We start from the raw sequence: 24,791 nt of genomic DNA, 5'->3' as shown, positions 1-24,791 counted from the left end.
CACATTAAAATAGTTTCATTTTTGAAACAATGAACCAACGTAAATGCACATTGACTATTATTTTACCACCTTCACTGAATAATGCTGTAAGATCCTTCCAGCTACCATGGCTTACCAATCTATCAGGCTAAATGTCAAAGGGCATAAACAAATGTAATGGAAAGAATCTAAATGACCAATTACTTTAAATCTAATTTGAATAGTTCTGTGTGGAAAAACATCAGACGGTAACGATGTCTCTTTTTCGCAGCTGAACATTTGGTTTCCTGTCAGGTTTTTCCAACACACTCTTATCATGATTAGGCTACAAATAGACTTCTATCTGAAGCTGGCCCGATGTAGTACATTTAAAATAAAAGCAAACTTCAGTAGGATTTTCTTTTGGGTTAAAGCTTGAAGCCAAAACCAACACACTTCACTGCACCCTAACAGCATGAAGATAATTGCTGAAAATTAGATCATTAATTAAGCTATACTCCACTGTAAGAGTTCCACTTTGTGCTAATGTGACATTTAAATCCCTAGAAGTTTGGCACTGCTTAGATTTTCCAAGTATTTACTGGAATTATACACTGAAAAAGAAAGAAAACACTTTTCGAGTGAAACACTCAATTGTTTCAGTCTGGCCTGTTTTTGGTGAACTCACAACAAAATAATTTTACCCATCAGATATCCTAGAAACAGAACACTGTTGGCAATGGTGCACTGGGTGAAAGAAAGATCTTTTAGGAATGTAGTCATTTCTGTGACCTCAAAAGATGCTTTAAATCAATAAAGAACTTCTGTGACAATTCACTGTGATAACACAACAGTCAACTTGTGAACAGAAAGCCCCATAAACAAAGTTGTGATAATGGGCCCGATGATCTATTTCAGAACTGATTGTTGAATTTTGGCCAGGTTCTTAGGGATAATTCTGATGCTCTTGTTCAAATTAGTGACATGGGGTCATTAACATCCACCTGGGCAAGTAGACATGGTAACACATTCATACCTTATCCTGAGTCTACCTCTGTGTAATACTCTTAGCCTTGCATATGGGAGCCCAGTTAAAGTATCAGTGATCATCCCCACTTCAGACCTCCCCCTGGAACAAAGATAATTTACGAGGCAGTTGAATGAAGTTGGGCTTTGGGACTTTGTCACAATATCCACGGGTTGAGATCATGGTTGGAGTGGACTCTACTCTTAACTATTTTCTGTGCAAAGTCTGATTCCAGTCTGTGGTGAATTTTCCCCCTTGTTTTCCACTGATTAGTTTACCATAACCTATTTTAGAGATTTACTTCTATCGTGTCTTCTTGATGCCTCATTCCATCAGATGATGCTTTAAAACAGGGGTTCCCAAACATTTTTATGCCATGGACAAATACCATTAAGCAAGAACCCCAGGTTGAGAACATCTGCATTAAAGTCAAGAGCAGTTATTGTCATGTCATTCTGAAATTCAGCTCTCCAATCCAAATTTGAACCAAGGCTGTAATAAAGTTTACTGTCCTCAGTGAGTCCTGGGTGAACACTGTGACTACAATCGGCGTCCACTTTATTAGGCACAAATACAAATATCTCATCAGCCAATCATGTGGCAGCAACAGAATGCATAAAAATCATGCAGACATGGTCAAGAGGTTCAGTTGTTGTTCAGACCTACCATCAGAAGGGGGAAGAAATGTGATCTAAGTGACTCCGACCATTGAGTAAATTGTTGGCGTCAGACAGGATGGTTTGAGTATCTCAGAAACTGTAGATCTCCTGGGGTTTCCATGCACAACTGTCTTTAAAGTTTACAGAGAATGGTGTAAGAAAAAATGCAGCGAGTGGCAGTTCTGTGGGTGAAAATGTATTGTTAATAAGAGGTCAGAGGAGAGTGGCCAAATGGTTCAGGCTGACAAGAAAGCTTATACTTCTGTGTATTGAGGGATGAATGTTGATCAAGTTATTGGGTGATCAATTCCCTACTTGTTCTTGCTATTATCATAGGGTATGATCTTTATAACAGAGAGTGAATGAATTAGTTGTCACAAAAATGGAGGGACTTTTGTCCCAATCTGGAAAGATGAACAAGGATCTATCTTTGTTATTTCAGACTAGCCTTCCACATCTTTATTTATTTAGCAATACAGCACAGAACATGCTGGAAGGGCCTGTTCCACGCTGTATCTTTAAATAAATAAACATAATGCTAATGATTTGTCTTTTGCTTCTGCATTTGTCTGCTTTCTGTTTTCTGTATTTGCTTTGTGGATGATTTTGCAAGTGTGCTGTTGTTTACTTCTTTCTTCAAGTTGGTAATCTAAGATCCAGGCTCCTTTCTAAGCTATGTTTTATTCCAGGCATACAGGACCTGTTAGGATTTGGTCCAGAAATTGTATCACATAGTGCAGTGGCTTTGTGTGCTGCAGAATGGTATAATTAAAAATCTTGGTGCAGGAGCACTTCCCATGGAAAATAGATGTGGCTTCTGACTGCTGGCCATGACTTGTACATCACATTGTGAAATCATTTGTGCATAATAGTTAATACAGCTGGGCACTGCTAACAGCTATGGATAACTTGGCTGGGAAGTTCCTGTGATCTGGAGCTTCCCACTGCTCTCTGCTCTTTTTCCTCCCAAATGCTTATCCACTACTAATTCACTGGCGAATGATCTTCTCCTATCTCCTGCAACCACTAAGCCTCTTCCTCCTCTGTTTATAGTACTGGGAAACCAGGCGGCTGTGGGGATGGAGAGGTGAGGAATAAATGTTCTGCTTTTTATTTTGCTTGTAAGTCATCTACCCAGAAAGCCTTCTCACATCACATCCAGTACTAACATGCAGAGAAGCTTGACAGTAACCAGTATGGGTCAAAATAACATGTATACATAACGTATCCTCTCCCCCCCACCCCCCACACTTTACCGATTTCTACTGTTTCCTAAACACAGCCCAGCTGCTGAACTATTAACATTCCATGGAGTAATCATCAAATTCAACCAACAACAAAAAACATTTTTTTCTAAACTAGGGGAAGAGGATAGATTGGCTCTATAAACCCAGGGATTATTCTGCCCCATGTGCTGAGGTTCAGTGAATAAACTAAAGATTCAATCCGTCTGGAGGCTGCCTGTTTCTGTGAGGGTACCAACAACCTGGGGATGACGCCAAGGCCACTTTAACTCTCGGTGATGTATGTATAGATCCCAGCTTGGGTACTGCATTGTCAGTATGGGGCACCTCAGAAAGCAAAGCTGATGGAAGATGAATGGCCTTGCTAATTAAGGACTGGTGTATGATGATTTGGACTGCCAAGCAGGTCCCCTAGAATACCTGGGGATGGAGGCCGCATTACAAGGGGCAGTAGAATTTCAGGGGGTTTAAATTGCAAAGGCAAGGTTCTAACAGCCTTCATGCTGTTAACTAGCTTGGTGAAAACAGTTATATCTGTGTCTTTTTTTACTATTTGTTTAGGACCGGGTGACACAATTAGAGTCTGTTCCAAATGTTCCACCATGGCAAGTTACCTCTCAAATTCCATTTTGAGACCTTTCAGTTCTGCCTCCACCTCTTACACCGACAAAAGCACTCCAGTCTATGAACTCTTCTTGTTGGCAGTGAGAATGGACAACAGTGGTTTCACATCCACATTTGCTTTTCACAGTATTTCTAATATCAATCTTCTTTATTGATCTCCTTATTATCTTCTCATGATGAAATGGGGGCAAGGTAGTTTCCAAGCTGTGAAACAGGTATTGGGATCCTCTGCAAGTCTCAAATTCTTCATGTGGGGTAGACCGTGGTCTACTGGAGTGACTGCCTGGTCTACTTAACTTACTTGAAAACCACTGACTTAACTGGCTGGATGACACTGATCCTTCACCTAGCACCTCTTCAATCATCAATGCTAGTCCAGATACACTTCTCTCCAAGTTGAAGAGCTCACTGAAGTCCCCCAATAAGGTTCAAGCCTGCTTCCTGGGGAACATCTTTGTCAGCTTCTGATGCATAAACAGTAGATACCTCTGCTTGGGCAACACCATTGCATTCTATGCCTTCTTAAGAGTTTCTGATCACTTCCTCCACCTCTTTGCCCTTCACAGATCCTCCAGTAGCACTTTTATCATCAATGCCCGTCAGCTCTATTGCTTCTGGTTGATTAATGGGGCCAGCAGAAAACCATACTGCTTTCTTTCCAGTATAGGAATCACATGTTTACACTCACCAAAAACACAGTTGCCATCGCCAAGCTCTCTTCTAAAGTGCTTTACCTTGTAGTCTCATTCCCTACCTTCTCTTCCATCTGTCATGCAAGTCTTTATCTCTGCCATCACAATCAAATGTTCTTGATGTTGTTATGCATCCACTTTCAATTCTCCATTGAATACTTTTGCATGTTTCTTCATGTAGACCAGTGCTCCCACCAATCAAGTGCACAATGTGCCATTTGAGCTTGAGCTTGAGCTGCGCCAACTGCAAGTGGCCGAAAAGTGCTGGATAACTACCTCTAACACTGCACAGTGGAAATTTCTTTCTCATTATCAATCTGCACTAACAGATACTACTCCCCACAACCTCATTAGTCAGCCTTGCTCTTTCTGGGGTGAGATGCTGAAATTTCTCCTTGTAAACTGTCTCTGACACCAGTGATACTACAGCACCCGTGGCTGTATCCAACCATGGAGTCACCCAAAAGACGTCTTTGTGTCCTAAAACAGACAAACATGCGATGCTTCTTCAACCACAGATTGAGTCAATCAGTCTGTCCTCGGTATGCTCCATCTTATTCACATGCTTTTTGTGTTTTTCCATAAGTTATTTTTCTTTATTACAGTGTTTTTGCCTGACAGCATCTTTTTCTTTCTTGGGCATGTTCAGTATGTCCCTTTTTACCATAGATCTGGCAATACTAGCATTCCTGATACCACTGTTCTTTTGCTGAATGCCCAATTTTGCCACAACAGTAACATTGATTGCCAATAGTTGCCTTATTCTTGAAGTCAGTAGAAACTTTATGAACTAGGGAAGATGTGCTTAATAGGTGTGCTTCTTTAACTGCCATGTCCATGGATGTACTAATCTCATTTGCCTTCTGTAATGTTAGTCTGTCTTCTGTAAGCAAATGTTTCTGAATTGCCTCACTATGCAGACCATGTATGTCTATCACATAATGTGTCATTCAGCGACTGCCCTAAATCACAGTGTTCAGACGATTGCTTCAGTACCACCACAACCTGTGAAGTAGACTTGCCTTTCTCTCAATTCCTTTTATGAAACCTAAACTTCTCAGCAATAATCAAAAGTTTAGGTGAATAGTGGTCCTTTAAGAATTGAACGATGTACTCATAAGACTTATTGCCAGGCTTGGCAAGTTGCAATAGATTGCATAATAAATTAAATGTTTTTACACCTGTCACAGGCAGAAAGGTTTGAACACAATATCTGAAAGTTGATTTCCCAGTGCAAAATATTCAAATTTTCCAGCAGATGAAATCCATTGCTTTGTCATTTAATCATACCTCCAAACATTGTCACCATTTTCAAACACAATCACATTCCAGATAGATTAATCAGTCTTATCTCTCTCTCTCGTTTGTTTTATGTAATTGTCCTGTTCTCGTTCATTCCCCTCGGGTTCTTCGCTCTCCACACTTGCTGTGGCAGTTTTCTCATGGTGTGCAGCACCTTCTTTTATACAGTGGTAGACTGCCAGCATTGCACATAGACTTTTCTTGCTGGACAGGACAAACAATAAATAACATGTGAGAACTTGTCACCTAGTTACAGTCGGTATGGTTGTGGTACTGGGAAGATGGGTGGCCGTGAATAATAGACATGATAGATGGAGAAGTAAGGAACAAAAATGTGCTGCTGTTTATTTTACATATAAGTCATCTACCCAGAATTCCCTCCCACATTATCATAAGACCTGTATATAACTGCCATTGAGTCACTGCAGTCATTGAGTCTGTCCTGTGCACCTCCAACATTGTGTGGTTTGGAGCCGCCACCAAGCAGGATAGAACCAGACTACAGCGCACAGTGAGGACTGCCGAGCGCATCATTGGAGCTTCCCTGCCCTCTATTGTGGACCTGTACTCTTCCAGGTTGAAGAAGAGGGCGGGGAACATCATAAAGGACTCCTCCCATCCTGCGCACGGACTGTTTGATCTGCTTCCGTCTGGTAGGCGCTTCAGATCCCTCCAGACTAAGACTAATAGGCACTGGAGAAGTTTTTTCCCTACTGCGGTCACTTTGCTGAACAGTTAACTGCCGGTTAACTGTCAGCTAACTATTACTTGGATTGCACTACCTGTATGTACAATTTATATTTTCATTTATATTTATCATTATTATTGTTATGAGCAGAGAGACATCTGCCGGAAGTAAATTCCTTGTATGTGCATAGGTACTTGGCGATTAAAGTCTGATTCTGATTCTGATTCTGATCAATGTCCTTTTACCCTTGCAGTTTCTTAACTCAACCCACAAGGATTCAAAATCTTCCGATCCTATGTCACATCTTTCTGCTGATTTGATGCCATTCTTTACCAGTAGAGCCACACCACCCCCTCTGCCTACCTTCCTATCCCTCCGATATAATGTGTAACCTTGAACATTCAGCTCCCAACTATAACCATCCTTCAGCCACGATTCAGTGATGGGCACAACATCATACATTCAGTACGTAAAACACGGGGATGCTTGATGGCAACCTGGAAAGGTTAAAATATACACAATACATTACATCTTCCATTTTCAGTCCAGGTCCCAAAGTCCTCGTCTTCAGCATGACTAGTCCATTGTCCAACATTTCCTCCATACCCACATAACAGGACACTGTTGAAGGGTGAGCTTTAAGCAAGTTTCCACCTGCAAGGCCCGACTCATTGTGTCCAATCCCTTGGGCTCCATGTGCATTGAAAAAATAGATGCCAAGGCTTTCAGAGTGTAAGGTATTTTATAAATAAAGATGTGAATAATTTAACCTCATTTGTTTCTTTTGTGTCCACCTCATAAAAATATAGTACTGAAATAGGTAAACTTCCTTATAAAATCCATAATCATTTGTGTGTGTATCTCTATAAAAATGTAAACTGTTTTAATATTTTCATTGAACATTAGAATTTGAATTATAATCGAGTGCAGTCTTATTTGTGTAAATCAGGAAAAATAAATAATATTGCAAGAAAATCACAGATGTGGAAGACAAATTGCCTATCTTAATTCATTCATCCAGATTGGCACAAAGCTCCCTCTATTTTGTACCACCTAATTAATTGTAGCTTATGACATGAATATTATTTTTTGTGATTATGGCACGGGAGAATTAGTACATTACAATTTCTTGGCCTTTGTCTCCAAAAGGCTGAACGTCAGCAGTAATACTGGGTGTAAGAATGGGCAGGTGACTGCTCACTACATTGTACCGATGTGGCACATGAAACAGGGCAAGGCATTGGTTACATTGACTTTAAAAGTGTTTATCCTCTTCCTTTCCTGTGGATAACTGTTTTGCTTTTCTCTTTGCTAATATAGCTGATGCTACAACACTGCTTGGGCTGAATCACAAGTGAATTCTAGATAAACCTGCATTCTCAACTTAAGCCAACAAGATTTTAGTGCCCTCCCCACACGAGACTCATACTGCAGTCTAAATTTCCAACAGATTTAAATTGCTTTTCATAAAAAAACTCATTCTGCAAAGCCAGCAGTTTGCCTTTGATTGCCTGATGCAGGTTTAGAACACAGGATTATAGGCCGTAAAAGATCATCTATCCCCTATTTTTAATCTTTCTCCCAAACCAATATAATTACCTTTATCATTTGTTGATATCCAAAAATAAGACTGGTGCATTTTCAGATTTAATTTACAATCCAAATTACACTTGTGGATAAAAATAATCAATCCCTTGAGCTTTTCATATCAATTGATGTATCTAATGACACTCAAGGACATTGACAGTAGTTAGTTATAAATTTGGGAATATAACTTAAAATATGAGTATTTCAATTAGAAAGCATACCATTATATTGCATAGGCTTTCAAAGATGTAAAAGGTTAAAATGTACAGCAATTTAAAATTATATTGAATTACTGATCACGTACACACTGTTCTTAATGGAATGTTTGTATCTTTTTGTCATAATTTAAATGGTACTGAGTTATGGGGACATTATTTCAATAGTAGCAGCAAGAGCATCAGATGAGATTAATAAGTGAGCTAGACAATAATAGTTACGAGGCCAGTGAAGAATCATTGGGGAAACAAGTTTGAATTGAACTGCTCACTCTCTATGAGTGAGATAGTCATTCTTTGGAATGAAAAGCAAGTGATCTGGTAATTTCCAGGAATGACATGGCCACTCCCAGGACTGAAGAGTGAATTAAATGGTCATCTTGAGGTGTAAAGTAGTGAGTGAACTCGTCAGTCTGAGGTGAAGATCTGATGTCCAAGTGAACTGGCCACTTTGTGATCAAGACTTCGGGCGAACAAATCATACTGATTGAGATTCTGAACGAGTCGCTCAGTGGTCAAGAGTTCATTTGTCATGGTCACACTAAGGTCGAAAGTCTGAGTAAACTGGTCATTTTGATATCATAAGTCTAAATTAATAGGTAATTTTGTGGTTAAGATGTCAAGCGAACTGGTTACTCTGAAGTCTAGTATCTAAGTGAACCAGACATTCTGAGGTCAAGAGTCCAAGTGAACTGGTCACTTTAATGTCAAAGGCCCAACTGAATTAGTGACTGAGGTTGAGATTTGGAGTGGATTAGGCACGAAAGGTGTCTGAAAGGTCAGTCAACTTACTATTGTAGAAAATTAAGTTAACCTGTCACTCTAAGGTCAAGAGCCCAAGTGACCTGATCATCCTAGGTTGTGCGTTCAAGTGAACTAGTCATTCTCAACTTGAAGGTCAAACTGAATCATTTACTTTGAGGTTGAGGGGCTGAGTGAACTGGTCATTCTGGAGTCACAGAGTCACAGAAAAGTGCAGCACAGCAACAGGCTCTTCAGCTCATCTAGTCTATACCAAACTGCCTACTCCCATCTACCTGCACCAGGACCACAACCGTCCATATCCCTACTATCCATGTACCTATAACTTCTCTTAAAAGTTGAAATCAAGCTCACTGTGCTAGCAGCTCATTCCACACGCTCACGATTTTCTGTGTGAATAAGTTTCCCATATGTTCCCCTTAAACTTCTCAGCTTCCATCCTTAACCCATCACTTCTAGTTGTAGTCCCATCTAGCCTCAGTGGAAAAAGCCTGCTTGCATTTACCCCATCTATACCCCTCATAATTTTATTAACCTCATTCAAATCTACTCTCAATCTTCTACATTCTAAAGAATACAATCTCAAATACAATCTTTGTATAAATGACCTGGATGTAGAGGCGGAAGGATGAGTGAGTAAGTTTGCGGATGACACGAAGATGGAGAGAAAGCAGGTACAGGGTTCTGAGTTGGATGATCAGCCAAGATCATACTGAATGGCGGTGCAGGCTCAAAGGGCTGAATGGCCTACTCCTGCACCTATTTTCTATGTTTCTAATATTGGAGGAGTTGTGGATGGAGCTGTAGGTTGTCAAAGGTTACAAGAGGATATAGACAGGCTGCAGAGTTGGGCAGAAAAATGGCAGATGGAGTTCAATCCGGACAAGTATGAGGTGATGCATTTTGGAAGGACAAGCCAGAAGACTGAGTACAGGATTAATGGTCAGTTACTTAGGAGTGTGGATGAACAAAGGGACTTTGGGGTTCAAATCCATACATCCCTCAAGGTCGCTGCTCAGGTTGATAGGGTAGTTAAGAAGGCCTATGGGATGCTAGGCTTCATTAACAGGGGGATTGAGTTCAAGAGTAGAGAGGTCATGTTGCAACTCTACAAATCTCTGGTGAGACCGCACTTAGAGTATTGTGTTCAATTCTGGTCACCTCATTATAGGAAGGATGTGGAAGCTATGGAGAGGGTGCAGAGGAGATTTACCAGGATGTTGCCTGGTTTGGAGAACAAGTCATATGAAGCAAGGTTAGCAGAGCTGGGACTTTTCTCTTTGGAGCGTAGAAGAATGAGAGGGGACTTGATAGAGGTCTACAAGATTATGAGAGGCATAGATAGGGTGGATAGTCAGTACCTGTTTCCCAGGGCACTACTAGCAAACACCAGAGGGCATATGTACAAAATTAAGGGAGGGAAGTTTAGGGGAGACATCAGGGTTAAGTTTTTTACACAGAGGGTTGTGAGTGCCTGGAATGACTTGCCAGGGATGGTGGTGGAGGCTAAAACATTAAGGGTATTTAAGAGCCTCTTGGACAAGCACATGGATGAAAGAAAAATAGAGGGTTATGGGGTAGTGTGGGTTTAGTACTTTTTTTTAAAGGATCATATGGGTTGGCACAACATGGAGGGCTGAAGGGCCTGTACTGAGCTGTAATGTTCTATGCTTCTATGGTTCAACCTATTCAATCTTTCCTTATAACTCAGGTCCTCCAGTCCTGGCAATATCCTTGTAAGTTTTGTCTGCACTCTATCAACCTTGATTATATCTTTCCTGTAGATAGATGACCAAATCTGTACACAATAAAGGTTCTGAAAAGGTCTGAAAGGTTCCTGCAAAATTAGTAGTATCCAGACAGAAATTCTGACTCCATCTGAAGGCTTCTTTGTCCCCCACAGCCACCCCTGAATCACATGCTAAGACAAATGTCGGGAGGTGTTATCGCAGGTAGAGCTGCCCAATGTTTATGGCTCATTGTGGAAAGCTGTGGAAATGATGTCTTAAGGCTGAAAAGAAAAGTGTTTATTAGATTGAGACTGCAACTGAACTAAGTCAGCCAGTGAACAGTAATGTGTGAAAAACAGTAACTCTAAATATAGTGTTGATTAAAATACAGTTCATTGTGGTAGAAGAGCAGAATGGCAACACAGCAAGGGGCTGCCTCAGAATCACAGGCTTTCTGATAAAGTGGCTTGTATCTACTCATTCACAAGTGAAAGGTGATTATTTACTAGCTCAATCATCCAAAAAAGCAACTCTCACCCAACCTCAGTGGAAATAGTCCACTTGCATTTACCCTATGTATACCCCTTAGAGTTTTATATATATCAAATCTCCCCTCATTCTCCTATGCTCCGGGAAAAAAGTACTAACCTATTAAACCTTTCCCTAAAACTCAGGTCCTCATGTCCCAACAACATCATAGAGTCATGGAGCACTACAGTACAGAAACAGGCCCTCCAGCCCATCTAGTCCATATCAAACTGTTATTCTGCCTATTCCCATCTCCCTGTATCTGGACTCCATACCCCTCCCATTTATATACTTAACCAAATTTCTCTCATATATTGAAATTGAATCTACATTCACCTGACAGCTCATTCTAGATTTGCACCACCCTGTGAGTGAAATACCCCTCAGATTCCATTAAATATTTTGCCTTTCACCCTAAACCTATGACTTCTAGTTTAAGTCTCACCCAACCTCAGTGGAAAAAGCTTGCTGACATTAACAAAAGCTTGCTGTAATTTTGTATACAGTACTTCTATCAAATGTCTCCTCATTGCCATACGCTCCGGAGAATAAAGCACTAACTTATTCAAGCTTTCTCTATAAAACTCCAGTCCTGACAACATTCTTGTAAATTTTCTCTGTTCATTTTCAATCTTAGTTTGTATCTTTCCTGCAGGTATAGTAGGTGACCACAATTGCACACAATACACCAAATTAGGACTCACTTCAATGTCTCATACATTTTTCAACATTATCCCAATTCCTGTACTCAATACTTTGATTTATGAAGGCCAAGTTGCCAGAAGCTCTCATCACGATCCTGTGTATCAGTGATGCCACTTTTAAGGAATTATGAATCTATATTTCTCGATCTCCGTTCAACCGTAGTCTTTAGTGCCCTACTGTCCACTATGTAGGTCCTACCCTGGTTCGTCCTCACAAAGTGCAATCCTTCACAGTTACCTGCATTAAATTCCACCTGCCATTTTCCAGCTCATTTTTCCAGCTGCTCTGACTGCAAACTTTGGTAGCCTTTCTCACTGTCTACTATATACCCAGTCTTGGTGTCATCCACAAATTTGCTGATCCGGTTAACCACATTATCATCCAGATCATTGATACAGATGACAGACAACAGTGGCCCTAGCACTGATCCCCATGGTACACCACTAGTCACAGGCGTCCAGTTAGAAGGGCAAACATTTACTACCATTCTCCAGCTTCTCTTGCAAAGGTAATGTCTAATTGAATTTACTATCTCATCCTGAATGCCAAGTAATGGAACCTTCTTGACCAACTTCCCATGCTAAAGTCCACGTTGAGAACATCCACTGCCTTTCCTTCATCAACTTTCCTGGTAACCTTATTGAAAAAGTCTATAAAATTGGTTAGACATGACCTACCATGCACAAACCCAAATAGTCTATCCCTAATCAGTCCCTGACTATTCAAATATTTAACAATGCAGGCCATTAGAATACCTTCCTATAACTTACTCACAATTGATGTCAGGCTCATCGGCCTAATTTCCTGGCTTATTCATAGAGCCTTTCTTAAACAATGGAACAACATTAAGATGTCTACCAGATCTTTGGCACCTCACCTGTGGCTAAGAATGTTTCAATACCTCAGGTAGGGCCTGCAATTCTGCACTAGCCTCCCACAAGGGCTAGAGGAAAACCTTGTCTATCCCTGGGGATTTATCCACCCTAATTTGCTTCAAGACAGAAGGCACTTCCTACTCCTCCGTAATCTGTATACAATCAATGACCTCATAGCTGGATTGCCCTAGTTATAAAGAATTGGAGTCCACATCCCAATAAATACAGATGCATAAAAAATTCATTTCTCTCCCTATCTCTTTTGCCTCCATACGGAGATGACCACATTGATCTTCAAGAGGACATACTTTGTCCCTTGCTATCCTTTTGCTCTTAACATATCTGTAAAAGCTCTTCAGATTTTCCTTCACCTTGTTTGTTAAGGTTAATTCATGCCTTCTTTTAGCCCTCCTGACTTCTCTCTTGTGTTCTCTTGGATTTCTTATACCCAAGATTTTCATTTGTTCCTCGCTGCCTATGAACCTCCTCCTTCTTAACCAGGGCCTAAATAGCTCTCAAAAACAAAAATTCCCTAAACCTGTTAGTCTTTCTTTTTATTATGACAGAAACATGCAAACACCTTACTCGCTCTATATTTCACTTTTGAAGGCCTCCCATTTATCAAGCACACCTTTGCCAGAAAACAACCTATCCCAATCTACACTTGCCAGATCTTTTCCGATGCCATCAAGATTGACTAACTCCACTTTAGAATCTCAATCTGAGGACCAGGCCTATTCTTCTCCGTAATTATTTTGAAACTAATGGAATTATGATCACCAGGTCCAAAGTGTACCTCTACAACACTTCGGTCACTTGTCCTGTCTTGTTCCCTAATAGGAGATCCAGTATGGCACTCTCTAGTTGGGATCTCTATATATTGATTAAGGAAACTTTGGTGAACACACTTGACAAACTCTATCCTATCCAACCCTTTTACAGTACGTGAGTCCCAGTCAATATGGGGAAAGTTAAAAATCACCTATTATCACAACCTTATTTTTCTTGCAGCTGTCTGGCTATTTCCACAAATGTGCTCCTCTATATCTCACTAACTATTGGGTGGTCTATAATATAATCCCATTCATCCCTCAGTTCCATCCAGATAGCCAAGGTAGACAAGCACTGCAGTCTATCCTGTCTGAGTACTGCAGTGACATTTTTCCTGACTAGTAATGCCACACCTTCCCCTTTAATCTTACTTGTTCTATCACGTGTAAAGCAATTGAACCCCAGAACACTAACCTGCCAATCCTGTTGCTTCTGCAGCCAAGACTCACTAATGCACTAATGACTACAATGTGCATAATTCTATGTGCTGATCCATGCCTTAAGCTCATCCACCTTTTCTACAATATTTACATTGAAATAGACACAACTGAGAATATTTTCCCATGTTCAACGTTTTGATTCCTGTCTTTGTATGTAGGCTTTACAGCATCTTTCCCCACAACCAGTCCACCATCTGACCTCACACTTTGGTTCACACCCCCATGCAACACTAGTTTAAACCTCCCGGAGCTGGGCTAGCAAACCTTCCTACAAGGTCATTTGTCCCCCTCCGGTTCAGGTGCAAACCATTTCACCTGTATAGGGGACAGTCCAATGATTCAAAAATGTGGAACAATCCCTCCTGCGCCATCTCCTTAACCACGCGTTAAACTGTATTTTCTTCCTTTTTCTGGCTAGCATGTGGCATGTGAAGCAATCCTGAGATCATAACCCTAGAATTCCTATCATTTTTAACTTAGCACCTAACTCCTTGAAATCACTTTGCAGGACTTTGTCATCCTTCCTGCATAAATCAATGATACTGATGTGGACTATGACCTCTGGCTGCTCAATTTACGGACGCAATCTGAGATGTCCCTGACCTTGGCACCTAGGAGATGACATACTAGCCAGGAATCTCGTTCCCATCCACAGAACCTCCTGTCTGTTCCCCTAACCAATGATTCCCATATCACCAATGCTCGCTTCTTCTCCCCCCACTTCCCTTCTGAGTCACAAAGCCAGACTCAATGCCTGAGACTTGACCGCTCTGGCTTTCCTCTGAAAAGTCATCCCCCCATCCCCCTCACCAGTATCTAAAGCAGTATACTTGTTATTGAGGGGAACAGCCACAATGGTACCCTGCACTGGCTGCCTATCCCCTTTCCCTGTCCTGAGTAAATCCATATAAATTTTCTCTGTACTCTTCAATTTTATTTGTATCTTTCCTATAGGTAGGTGACCAGAACTGCACACAATACTCCAAATTTGACCACTCCAATGTTGAATACAATTTCAACATAACATCCCATTTCCTATACTCAATACGCTGATTTATGAAAGCCAATGTGCCAAAAGCTATCTTTAGAACTCCATCCACTCATGATGCCACTTTCAGAGCATTATGGACCTGTACTCCCAGATCCCTCTGTTCCATCGCACTCCTCGTTGTCCAACTGTTCACTGTGTAAATCCTACCCTGGTTTGTTCTCCCAACATGTAACACCTCACACTTGTATGCACTAAATTTCGTCTGCCATTTTTCAGCCCATTTTTCCAACTGGTCCAGATCCCACTGCAAGCTTTGATAGACTTCCTTTCTGTCCACTACACCTCAATCTTGGTATCATTATGAAATTTGCTAATTCAGCTTACCACATTATCATCCAGGTCATTGATATAGATGACAAACAACAACAGACCCAGCACCGATCTCTGTGGCATTCCACTAGTCACCGGCCTCCATTCAGAGGCAACCCACTCTCTGGCTTCTCCTGCGAATCCTTTCTTTCACTCATTTGGTCAGTTCTCTAAACAAGTTCCATCAGTTTATGTGGGTCAATTGAATTTCTCTGAAGAACTGTGCTGGCCCAACATACTGATGCAATTATCAAGTGGGTACGCCAGTGGCTATATTTCATAAGGGTTTGATGAGATTGGTATATCACTAAATACAGGCAAATTTCTACGGATGAATTGTGGAGAGCATTAGAAACATAGAAAACCTACAGAACAATTCAGGCCCTTCGGCCCACATAGCAGTGCTGAACATGTCCTTACCTTTGAACTACCTAGGCTTACCCATAGCCCTCTATTTTTCTAAGCTCCATGTATCCATCCAGGAATCTCTTAAAAGACCCTATCGTTTCCATCTCCACCACCGCCGTCGGCAGCTCATTCCACACACTCACCACTCTCTGCGTAAAAAACTTAACTCCTGACATCTCCTCTGTACCTACTTCCAAGCACCTTAAAACTACGCCCTCTCGTGCTAGACATATCAGCCCTGAGAGAAAGCCTCTCACTATCCACACAATCAATGCCTCTCATTAACTTGTACACCTCTTGTATGATGCATTCTGATTTATGTTTAATACTTTCATCTATTGAAACAATATTTTTTTTAAACTAAGGACAAATATGTTTATGCTCATTGAAATTCTAGTTTTCACTAAATTTCTTTGCACTATTTATTTTGTAATTTATTGTAATTTTGTGTCTTGGCATTTTACTGTTGTTGCCAAGAAAAACACAAATTTCACATCATATAAGATGGTGATAATAATGCTGAGTCCGATTCATAATGCCTCTAAAATGGTGTCTGAAAATCATAAACAAAACATGATTATTTATCAACTCAAATAAGATGCATTGTTCGCATCTTATTTAGTTGGGGAAGTCATCATAGACCAACCACATCAACATCACAGTAGGACTGAGGTTGGCTGCAAGTTATCAGTTTACCTCTTACCTCCTCAAGTACTGCAGAATCTATCAAGCTTCCTTTTTTTGGCAGTCATTTGAAGTCAAAGATGGTTTGCATCAACTCAATTTCATGAGTTTTGAGCTTGCTATGAGTCTTAAGCAGGATGCACAAAGTCTGCCACAGCCGAGACAGATTTTGCTTAATGAATATTGCTTGCAACTTTTGCTATTTACTCATGGCCTCCACTTGGTCTCATCTTAGAAACTCAAGGTGCTTGGTACCTTCCCAAATACTCCTTCGTGAACCAGGGTTTTCCATATGTCAGTGAAGATGTTAACAATTTTTAAGAACAATTTGAGAGACGTCCCGGAGGTATTTTCTTTGTTCTGAAAATTCCTTGTAGTGATGTGCTTGGAGTACATTTCTAACTAGTTGCATCATCGTCTAGTGTAGAGGGACCATTGCACAGGATCGGAAAAATCTGCAGCAAGTTGTAAACTCAGTCAGTCTTATCACGATCACTAGCCTTCCCATCACCAAGGACATCTTCAAAATGGGATAAGAACATAAGAAATAGTCGCAGGAGTAGGCCATCTGGCCCATCAAGCCTGCTCTGCCATTTAATAAGATCATGGCTAATCTGGCAATGGACTCATCTCCACCTACCTGCCTTTCCACCAAAACCCTTAATTCTCCTGCTATGCAAAAATTATCCAACCATGTCTAAAGTATATGTACTGAGGTAGCCTCCACTGCTTCATTGGGCAGAAAATTCCACATATTCACCACCCTCTGGGAAAAGCTGTTCCTCCTCATCTCTGTCCTAAGTCTACTCCCCTGAATCTTGAGGCTGTGTCCCCAAGTATTAGTCTCATCTATCAGTGGAAACAACTTCCCTGCCTCTGCCTTATCTACCCCTTTCTTAATTTTATGTTTCTATAAGATCTCCTCTCATTCTTCTGAATTCCAGTGAGCACCATCCCAGGCGACTCAATCTCTTCTCATAGGCTAACCTCCTCATCTCTGGAATCAACCTGATAAACCTCCTCTGCACTGCCTCCAAAGCCAGTATATCCTTCCTCAAATAAGACCAGAACTGCATGCAGTATTCCAGGTGTAGCCTCACCAGTACAGTTGCAGCATAACCTTTCTGCTCTTAAATTCAAACCCTCTAGCAATGAAGGCCAATATCCCATTTGCCTTCTTGATAGCCTGCTGCATTTGCAAACCAGCCTTTTGTGATTTATGCACAAGCATTCCCAAGTCCCTCTGAACAGCATCATGCTGCAATTTTTTTACCATTTAAATAATAATATGCTCTTCCATTTTTCCTTCCAAAGTGGATGACCTCACATTTACCAACATTGTACTCCATCTGCCAGACACTCGCCCACTCACTTAACCTATCTATATCTCTCTGCAGACTCTCCGTATCTTCTGCACAATTAGCTTTTCCACTCAATTTGGTACCATCAGCAAATTTAGATATACTACACTAGGTGCCCTCTTCTAGATTGTTAATGTATATCGTGAACAGTTGCGGGACCAATACCAATGCCTGTTGTACACAGCTCACCACTGATTGCCAACCAGAGTAACACCAACTTTCCGCTTTTGTTTAATTAACCAATCCTCTATCCATACTAATACATCACCCCCAATTCTATGCATCCTTATGGATAAGTCATTTATGCGGCACCTTATTGAACGCATTCTGGAAATCCAAGTAAATAACGTCCATCTGTTCCCCTCTATCAACTGTGCTCATAATATCCTCAAAGAACTCCAGTAAGTTTGTCAAACAGGACCTGCCTTTGCTGAATCCATGCTGTATCTGCCTGAAGGATCTGATTCTTTCGTTATTTCTTCTTTAATGATAGTTTCAAGCATCTTCCCAACTACAGATGTTAAACTAACTGGCCTATAGTTATCTACCTTTTGCTTACATCCTTTTTTGAACAGTGGCATGAAATTCGCCATCTTCCAATTCACCAGGACCTGCCCAGAGTCCAGAAAATTTTGGTAAGTTATCACCAAAGCCTCTTCTATAACTTCAGCCATTTCTTTCAGTACCCTGGGATGCATACCATCAGGACCTGGGAACTTACCTATCTTCAAGCCCACAAGTTACTTCTTTAGTGATAGCTATTGTATTGAGGTTCACACCTCCCATCGCATCCATAACATCTCTCTTTGGCATGTTAGATATGTCCTCCACCCTGAAGACCAACACAAAATAGTCATTCAAAGCCTCTGCCATTTCCTCATTACCCAATATCAATTCCCCCTTCTCATCCTCCTATGTTCACTTTAGCCATCCTTTTCCGCTTTATATAATTATAAAAACTTATACTATCAGTTTTATATTTTGTGCTAGTTTATTTTCATAATCCAGCCTCCCTTTCTTTATTGCTCGCTTAGTGTTTCTTTGCTGCTTTTTAAAGTTTTCCTATCTTCCAGTTTCCCACTACTCTTGGTGACTTTGTACACATGAGCTTTTAGTTATCCAAGGCTTGCTCTCCTCACACTTACTGTCCTTGCTTTTAACTGGAATATACTTTTGTTGAGCACCGTGAAAAATCTCTTCGAGAGTCTTCCACTGTTCCTCAACCATCCCACCATATAGCCTGTGTTCCTAGTCTACACTAGCCATATCCTTCCTCATCCCATTGTAGTCTTCATTGTTTAGGCATAATACACCGGTTTTTGATCGAACTATTGCACCCTCCATTTGTTTGAGAAACTCAATCATACCGTGATCACTCTTTCCAAGAGGATCCCTAACTACAAGATCACTAATTATACCTGTCTCATTACACAGGACCAGATCTAAGATAGCATGTTCCCTTGTAGGTTCAGTAACATGCTGTTCAAGAAAGCCATCATGGATGCATTCTATGAAGTCCTCCTCAAGGCTGCCTTGACTGTCTTGATTCACCCAATCCATGTGCAAGTTAAAGTCCCCCACTATAACTGCTGCCCCATTCTTAAATGCCTCAGATATTTCTCTTTTTATTGCCTGTGCCACTGTAATGTTATTATTGGGTGGCTGATAGACAACTCCCACCAGTGATTTTTCCCTTTACTATTCCGATCTCTACCAGATGGATTCAACATTTTGCTCCCTAGATCTTATATCAGCTCTCACTATCGTCCTGATCTCATCCTTAATTAAGAGCCGCTACTCCACTTCCCTTACCTTTCTGCCTATCCTTCTGTATTGCCTGATGTCCTTGGATATTTAATTCCCAATCCTCTCCACCCTGCAACTACATTTCCATAATGGCCACTAAATCATACCCTTTGTACTGATTTGTGCCACAAGTTCACTGACCTTATTTTGAATATTACGGGCATTCAGATAACATGCCTTTACACTCATTGTGCTTTTAAAATCGTGTAATCTTTTTCTCTTTTGCACTTGACTTTTCTTTGCTCCACTATTTTCCCTTTTGCTTTTACCTTATCTTTATCCATACTTCTCCAATCTGTTGAACCCACCCCCCTACTATTTAGTTTAAAGCCCTATCCCCAGCCCTAGTTATGCAATTCACTAGGATCCAGTTCCCATCACAGTTCAGCTGGTGCTTATCCCGTTGGTATAGCTCCCTCCTTCCCCAATACTGGTGCCAATTCCCCATGAATTCAAACCCACTTCTCCCACACCAATCCTTGAGCCATGCATTTAACTCTCTAATCTTCTTGACCCAATGCCAATTTGCAGGTGGCTCAAGTAGTAATCTAGAGATTACCACCTTTTTGGTTCTGCTTTTCAGCACCAGGTGGCAACGCTCGGGACACTCTATCCTTGCGACAGATAACTCTGCCTATTCCCCTGACTATACTATTCCCAATTACCACTACATTTCTCTTCTCTCCCCCGCTTGAATGGCTCCCTGAACTACAGTGCCACAGTTAGGTTGCTCATCCTTCCTACAGTCCACACTATCATCCACACAGGGGCGAGAATCTCAGACCTATTGGACAAGCTCAAGGGCTGAGGCTCCTCCAGCACTGTTTCCTGGATCCCACTACCCACCTCACTCACAGTCACACCCTCTTGTCCCTGACCACAGACTGAATTTGAGGCAGCTAATCTAATGGGTGTGACTACCTCCTGAAACAGAGAATCCCGGTAACTCTCCCCCTCCCTGATGTACCACAGTGTCTGAAGCTCAGATTCCAGGTCATCAACTTTGAGCCTGAATTTCTTGAGCAGCCAACACTTGCTGCAGATGTAGTCACCAGGAACCACAAAGGGGCTCATCAGCTCCCACATCATCCAGCTACAGCAAATCACCTGATCCTGCATCATCCCTACTTTATTTAATTAGCTGTAACTTAGTGACTTTTTATTCAACCACTGCAAAAACCTTACCTGCTACTTACCTCTGTCTCCTTGCCAAAGCCTCAAGGTCCCACTCCTACACTGGTCCACTCACACAATAGTCACTCTGCTTTGACCCTGCTTTACTTTTATTTGCTCCTGCTAATGAATTGCGAATCGATTGGTCCGCTGTTAATGCGCAGAACCCCGCAAAATGCTTCATTTTAAACACTGCTACCCAACCTGTGCGAAGCTCTCTTACTCTCTGTGAATTGATTGGTCCACCGCTAATGCAGTGAGCCCCGCGAAATGCTCCTTTTTTAAACTCTTCTCCCCGAGCTGTATGAAATTCTCTAAGTAGATCGAGTGGTCCGCCGCTAATGCCTCAAAAAGGCAGTATCCAAACTACCCCATCTGGCACCAATAATCATTCTCCGGTCACAGTTGCTTAAATCACATTTCTTCCCCATTCCAATGTTAGATCTGAATAACAACTGAATCTCTTGAACATGTTTGAATGCTTTTGTACATTTAGTTGCTGCCTCATGATTGACTGATTAGATATTTGCATTAATGAGCAGGTGTACCTAATAAAGTGGCCACTAAGTGTATATTTTTATTATAATTTATAGTATATTTTATGTATTGCACTGTACCACTGCGTCCAAAATTTTACGACATATATTGGTGATAATAAACTTGATTCCAATTTAAAGCTCTTTCATAAAACATTTACCTGTCTTTCAGTTCTGTCTCTAGGTGCTCACTGAGCTGTTGTGTGGTCACTGAACTTTCAGTCCTTTGTGTTATGTCATTGTGTTTTACAATGCTCAAAAGTTACCTTGTGGCACATGTAGGATCCACCCTTTTTCACCTTATCTGTCCCCGAGGCAGGTCCTATCTGTAAGAAACAAATTGGATGGACAGTCAGTGGAATGTCAGTAGGACTTATAATGATAATGTGATCAATAACATCCAATCACCATAAACCTTTCAGAACTGTTCACCATTCTGCAAAAGCTGGCTTCCATTATACTGGACAACAATGTTTTTGAAAGTATAGCTTCCTCTGAATTTCTATTTTGTGGGTATGATAGACTGCCTGAAGCTGAACACAAATATAACTTCAGACTACTTGTATCACACAGGAATTTGGAGAAATAAAAAATATAATTTTTATTGAATATAATGTGTTTAATTGCATAACAGTACACATGCTTTGCAATAATTCAACTAACCTAAAAACGTTGAAGATTTTTGTTTGTACTCAATGTCTGAGACTTCTGTTCAAGTCTCCAACAATAATCAGCCAGCATTGATGGATTCCAAACAACACACACAAAATGCTGGAGGAACTTAGCAGGCCAGGCAGCATCTATGGAAGAGAGTACAGTAGACGTTTCAGTGTCCTGCTAAAGGGTCTCAGCCTGAAACATCCACTGTTCTCTTTTCCATAGATGCTGCCTGGCCTGCTGAGTTCCTCCAGCATTCTGTGTGTGTTGCTTGAATTTACAGCATCTGCAGATTTTCTCTTGTCTGTGACTGATGGATTCCAGTTGCACTGATACCAATTTTTCTATGACCATAATGTCCTAGAGAAACCTTTCACCATGTTCGTCACTGATGGCACCGAGATTTGCAGGGGAAAAGTCTAAATAGGAATTCAGAAAATTAATCTTCAGTGACATGTTGCATTTCATGGTTTTGGATATTTTAAGCATGTTGTCAACCAGCTACAGTTTGGTGCTCTGTAGTTGCCAAGAAAATTTTCATCGACATCCTTGAATGCCTTCCATGTGATTTTCTCCAGTCCCACTAAAAGTTCTTTGAACTACCTGTCATTAATGAGCTGTTTGATTTGTGGGCCATTAAAAATGCCTTTGTTAATCTTGGCATTAGTTATTCTGACTTGAATTATGAATTGAAATAACAAATATAGGCAATTTCCAAAAGATGGTACAAGTTAGGGAAATTTCAAGGTGATTTTCATGATCAGCAGCCCAAAATCTGTAAGGTACACCCATAAATGTTTAGGAAGCAAAATCTTTGTTGTCCAGTGTTACTACCGTAGATTCCGGATTTTAAGCCGCTACTTTTTTCCCACATTTTGAACAGCTTTGAACTTTGCGGCCAATAATCCGAAGCGGCTAATGCATGATTTTTTTCATGCCGCCTCGTAAACATTTTGCCTCGTAACAGTAGACCAATAAAATTGATGAGTAGTTCACAGAGGTCCAATTAAATTGTACAATAAATCAAGCGCACTTTCACAATTAAATTATTGTAAATCAGTCATTTGTACTCACCCTCATCAACATGGAAAACACTCGAAGCATTGTGCTGCCTACTTAGTTTAAACTATATTTGTTTTCTGTACTACATCGCGGGATGCTATGACGTCACACCCGGTTTCGCGGTGTCTTGTGGGAAAATGCCGGTTTGCGATGAAACGGGACGGAGGGAGGGAGCGCATTACGCGAGCGGCTTTGGATCGGAGCGAAAACGCTGCTTTTAAGTTAAAGGTGATCAATAACTTTTCCTGGTAGGCTGTAGTATATATATTTTTTACCAGTCGTTAGGAGATATTGGAATGTTGTTCAGTAAAGAAGTATACGCAACGTATTTAAAAGTAGCCGCGTTACGGGCACGGTTCGAAAAAAAGCATTTGCAATATGTATTTGTTTTTGTTACCATATGGATTTAATTAAAAGTTAAAAAATCCTCACGTGTAATATCTTTCTGTGTAAATATCTCATATTACAACGTGGGACACCTGCGGCCGAAAATCCGGTGCGGCCTTTACAATTAAAAAATTGATTTTATTTCTAAAATTAGAGCCAGCGGCTTTTAATCAGGTGCGCTCTGTAGTCCGGAATCTACGGTACTTAACATATGGCAGGAATTTCCCAAGACAAGTCCATGAGTGTGCTTTAGATATTGTTAGTAGATTTGTGGTGGCTCTACCAGAACTCCTCTCTGGAGTCCGCAATACCCTTATACTCTGCTGTTCTTATACAATCTATGTTTTTTAACAGCGTAGAACATAAACATACTATCAAATTAACTGGGACCTGTTAAGATGGGCATATGCCAGCTAACGAAGTGTATGTTTTGTTAATTTAACTTTATGTTAATTTGTGTTTGTCCCTGTCTTATAATGTACTGTTCTGATGTGGCAAAAACTAAATTTTCATGAAATTTAAAACCTGTAAATGTATACCAATGACCCAATAAACTTGAACTTCTAGAACTGCAATGGAGATGTAGGAAGAGAGCTGAGTAAACTCGGCAGTACACAACTCCCTGCAGGGATATTGTTTATTTAAAGTTTCTTTTTGAAGAAGTTGTTTCTTGAATGTTTAGAGGCATATGGCAGAACGTATATCAAGTGTCTAATGACTGAGGGTAGTGATGAAGATTGTTACAGTTGTTGATTCTTACACTCATGGTGTTTAATGTCCCCCCCGCCCAGTTTTAATCCCAACTAAACACTCTTCATGTTGATTGTATTATTTATTTTTGCCATGTTAAAGTTTTAAATTTGCTAAATGCTCCATTTACATAGAGCTACAAATGTTAAATCTTCTTTCTGAAGTATCTGAAGCAATGTACAGTAAACATAATCGTACTTGGTGGTCCTAGAACTACTTGTTTTCAAAGGAAACTATTCCTGGTAAATATCTATGGGCACTATGACAGAAACTGGACAATGCCAGTGTTAACGGAGTTGGTAGGATTAGTTCCCAGATTGGAATTTGCAGGTGAGCAATGAACAATATGGTAAAATATTACTACTGCCACCTTTTTCAGTACTGCACACATTAGAATTAGCTAGGTGTGACTTAAAACTAAGAGCTGTAGGAAGTCAGTGGCTCAGGCAGCATCTGTGGAAGCAGATAGTGTCCTGATGCAGAGTCTTGTCTTGGTCCTGTTCACTGTTCAAGACCTATGGTTCTGAACTTTACAACTCCAGGACCCGACGCAGACTGGGACACCATTTCGCTGAACACCTACGCTCTGTCTGCCAGAGAAAGCAAGGTCTCCCAGTGGCCACATATTTTAATTCCACATCCCATTCCCATTCTGATATGTCTATCCATGGCCTCCTCTATTGTCAAGCTGAAGCCACACTCAGGTTGGAGAAACAACACCTGATATTCCGTCTGGGTAG

General features: G+C 40.8%; 1 protein-coding gene and 1 pseudogene across 9 annotated transcripts in view; both read right to left on the bottom strand.

The window, feature by feature from the left end:
• sumf1 (sulfatase modifying factor 1) overlaps window positions 1–24,791 on the bottom strand; it is a 284,705-nt gene that overhangs the window by 104,725 nt on the left and 155,189 nt on the right. For 6 of the 9 annotated variants that reach the window (XM_073072466.1, XM_073072471.1, XM_073072465.1 and 3 more), the window contains exon 8: window positions 21,462–21,521. In XM_073072466.1, the coding sequence (XP_072928567.1) occupies window positions 21,462–21,521 (60 nt within the window). Of the gene's footprint in view, window positions 1–1,651; window positions 1,827–5,475; window positions 5,711–21,461; window positions 21,522–24,791 lie in introns of those variants that run through there. The other 3 variants (XM_073072463.1, XM_073072469.1, XM_073072467.1) reach the window with 3 other exon arrangements.
• Window positions 3,217–5,082, bottom strand: LOC140742136 (eukaryotic translation initiation factor 4E transporter pseudogene; annotated as a pseudogene).

The sequence above is a fragment of the Hemitrygon akajei genome, chromosome 19 (assembly GCF_048418815.1).
Source record: "Hemitrygon akajei chromosome 19, sHemAka1.3, whole genome shotgun sequence".
NCBI classification, from domain to species: Eukaryota; Metazoa; Chordata; class Chondrichthyes; order Myliobatiformes; family Dasyatidae; genus Hemitrygon; species Hemitrygon akajei.
This window is presented reverse-complemented; position numbering and strand designations above follow the sequence as displayed.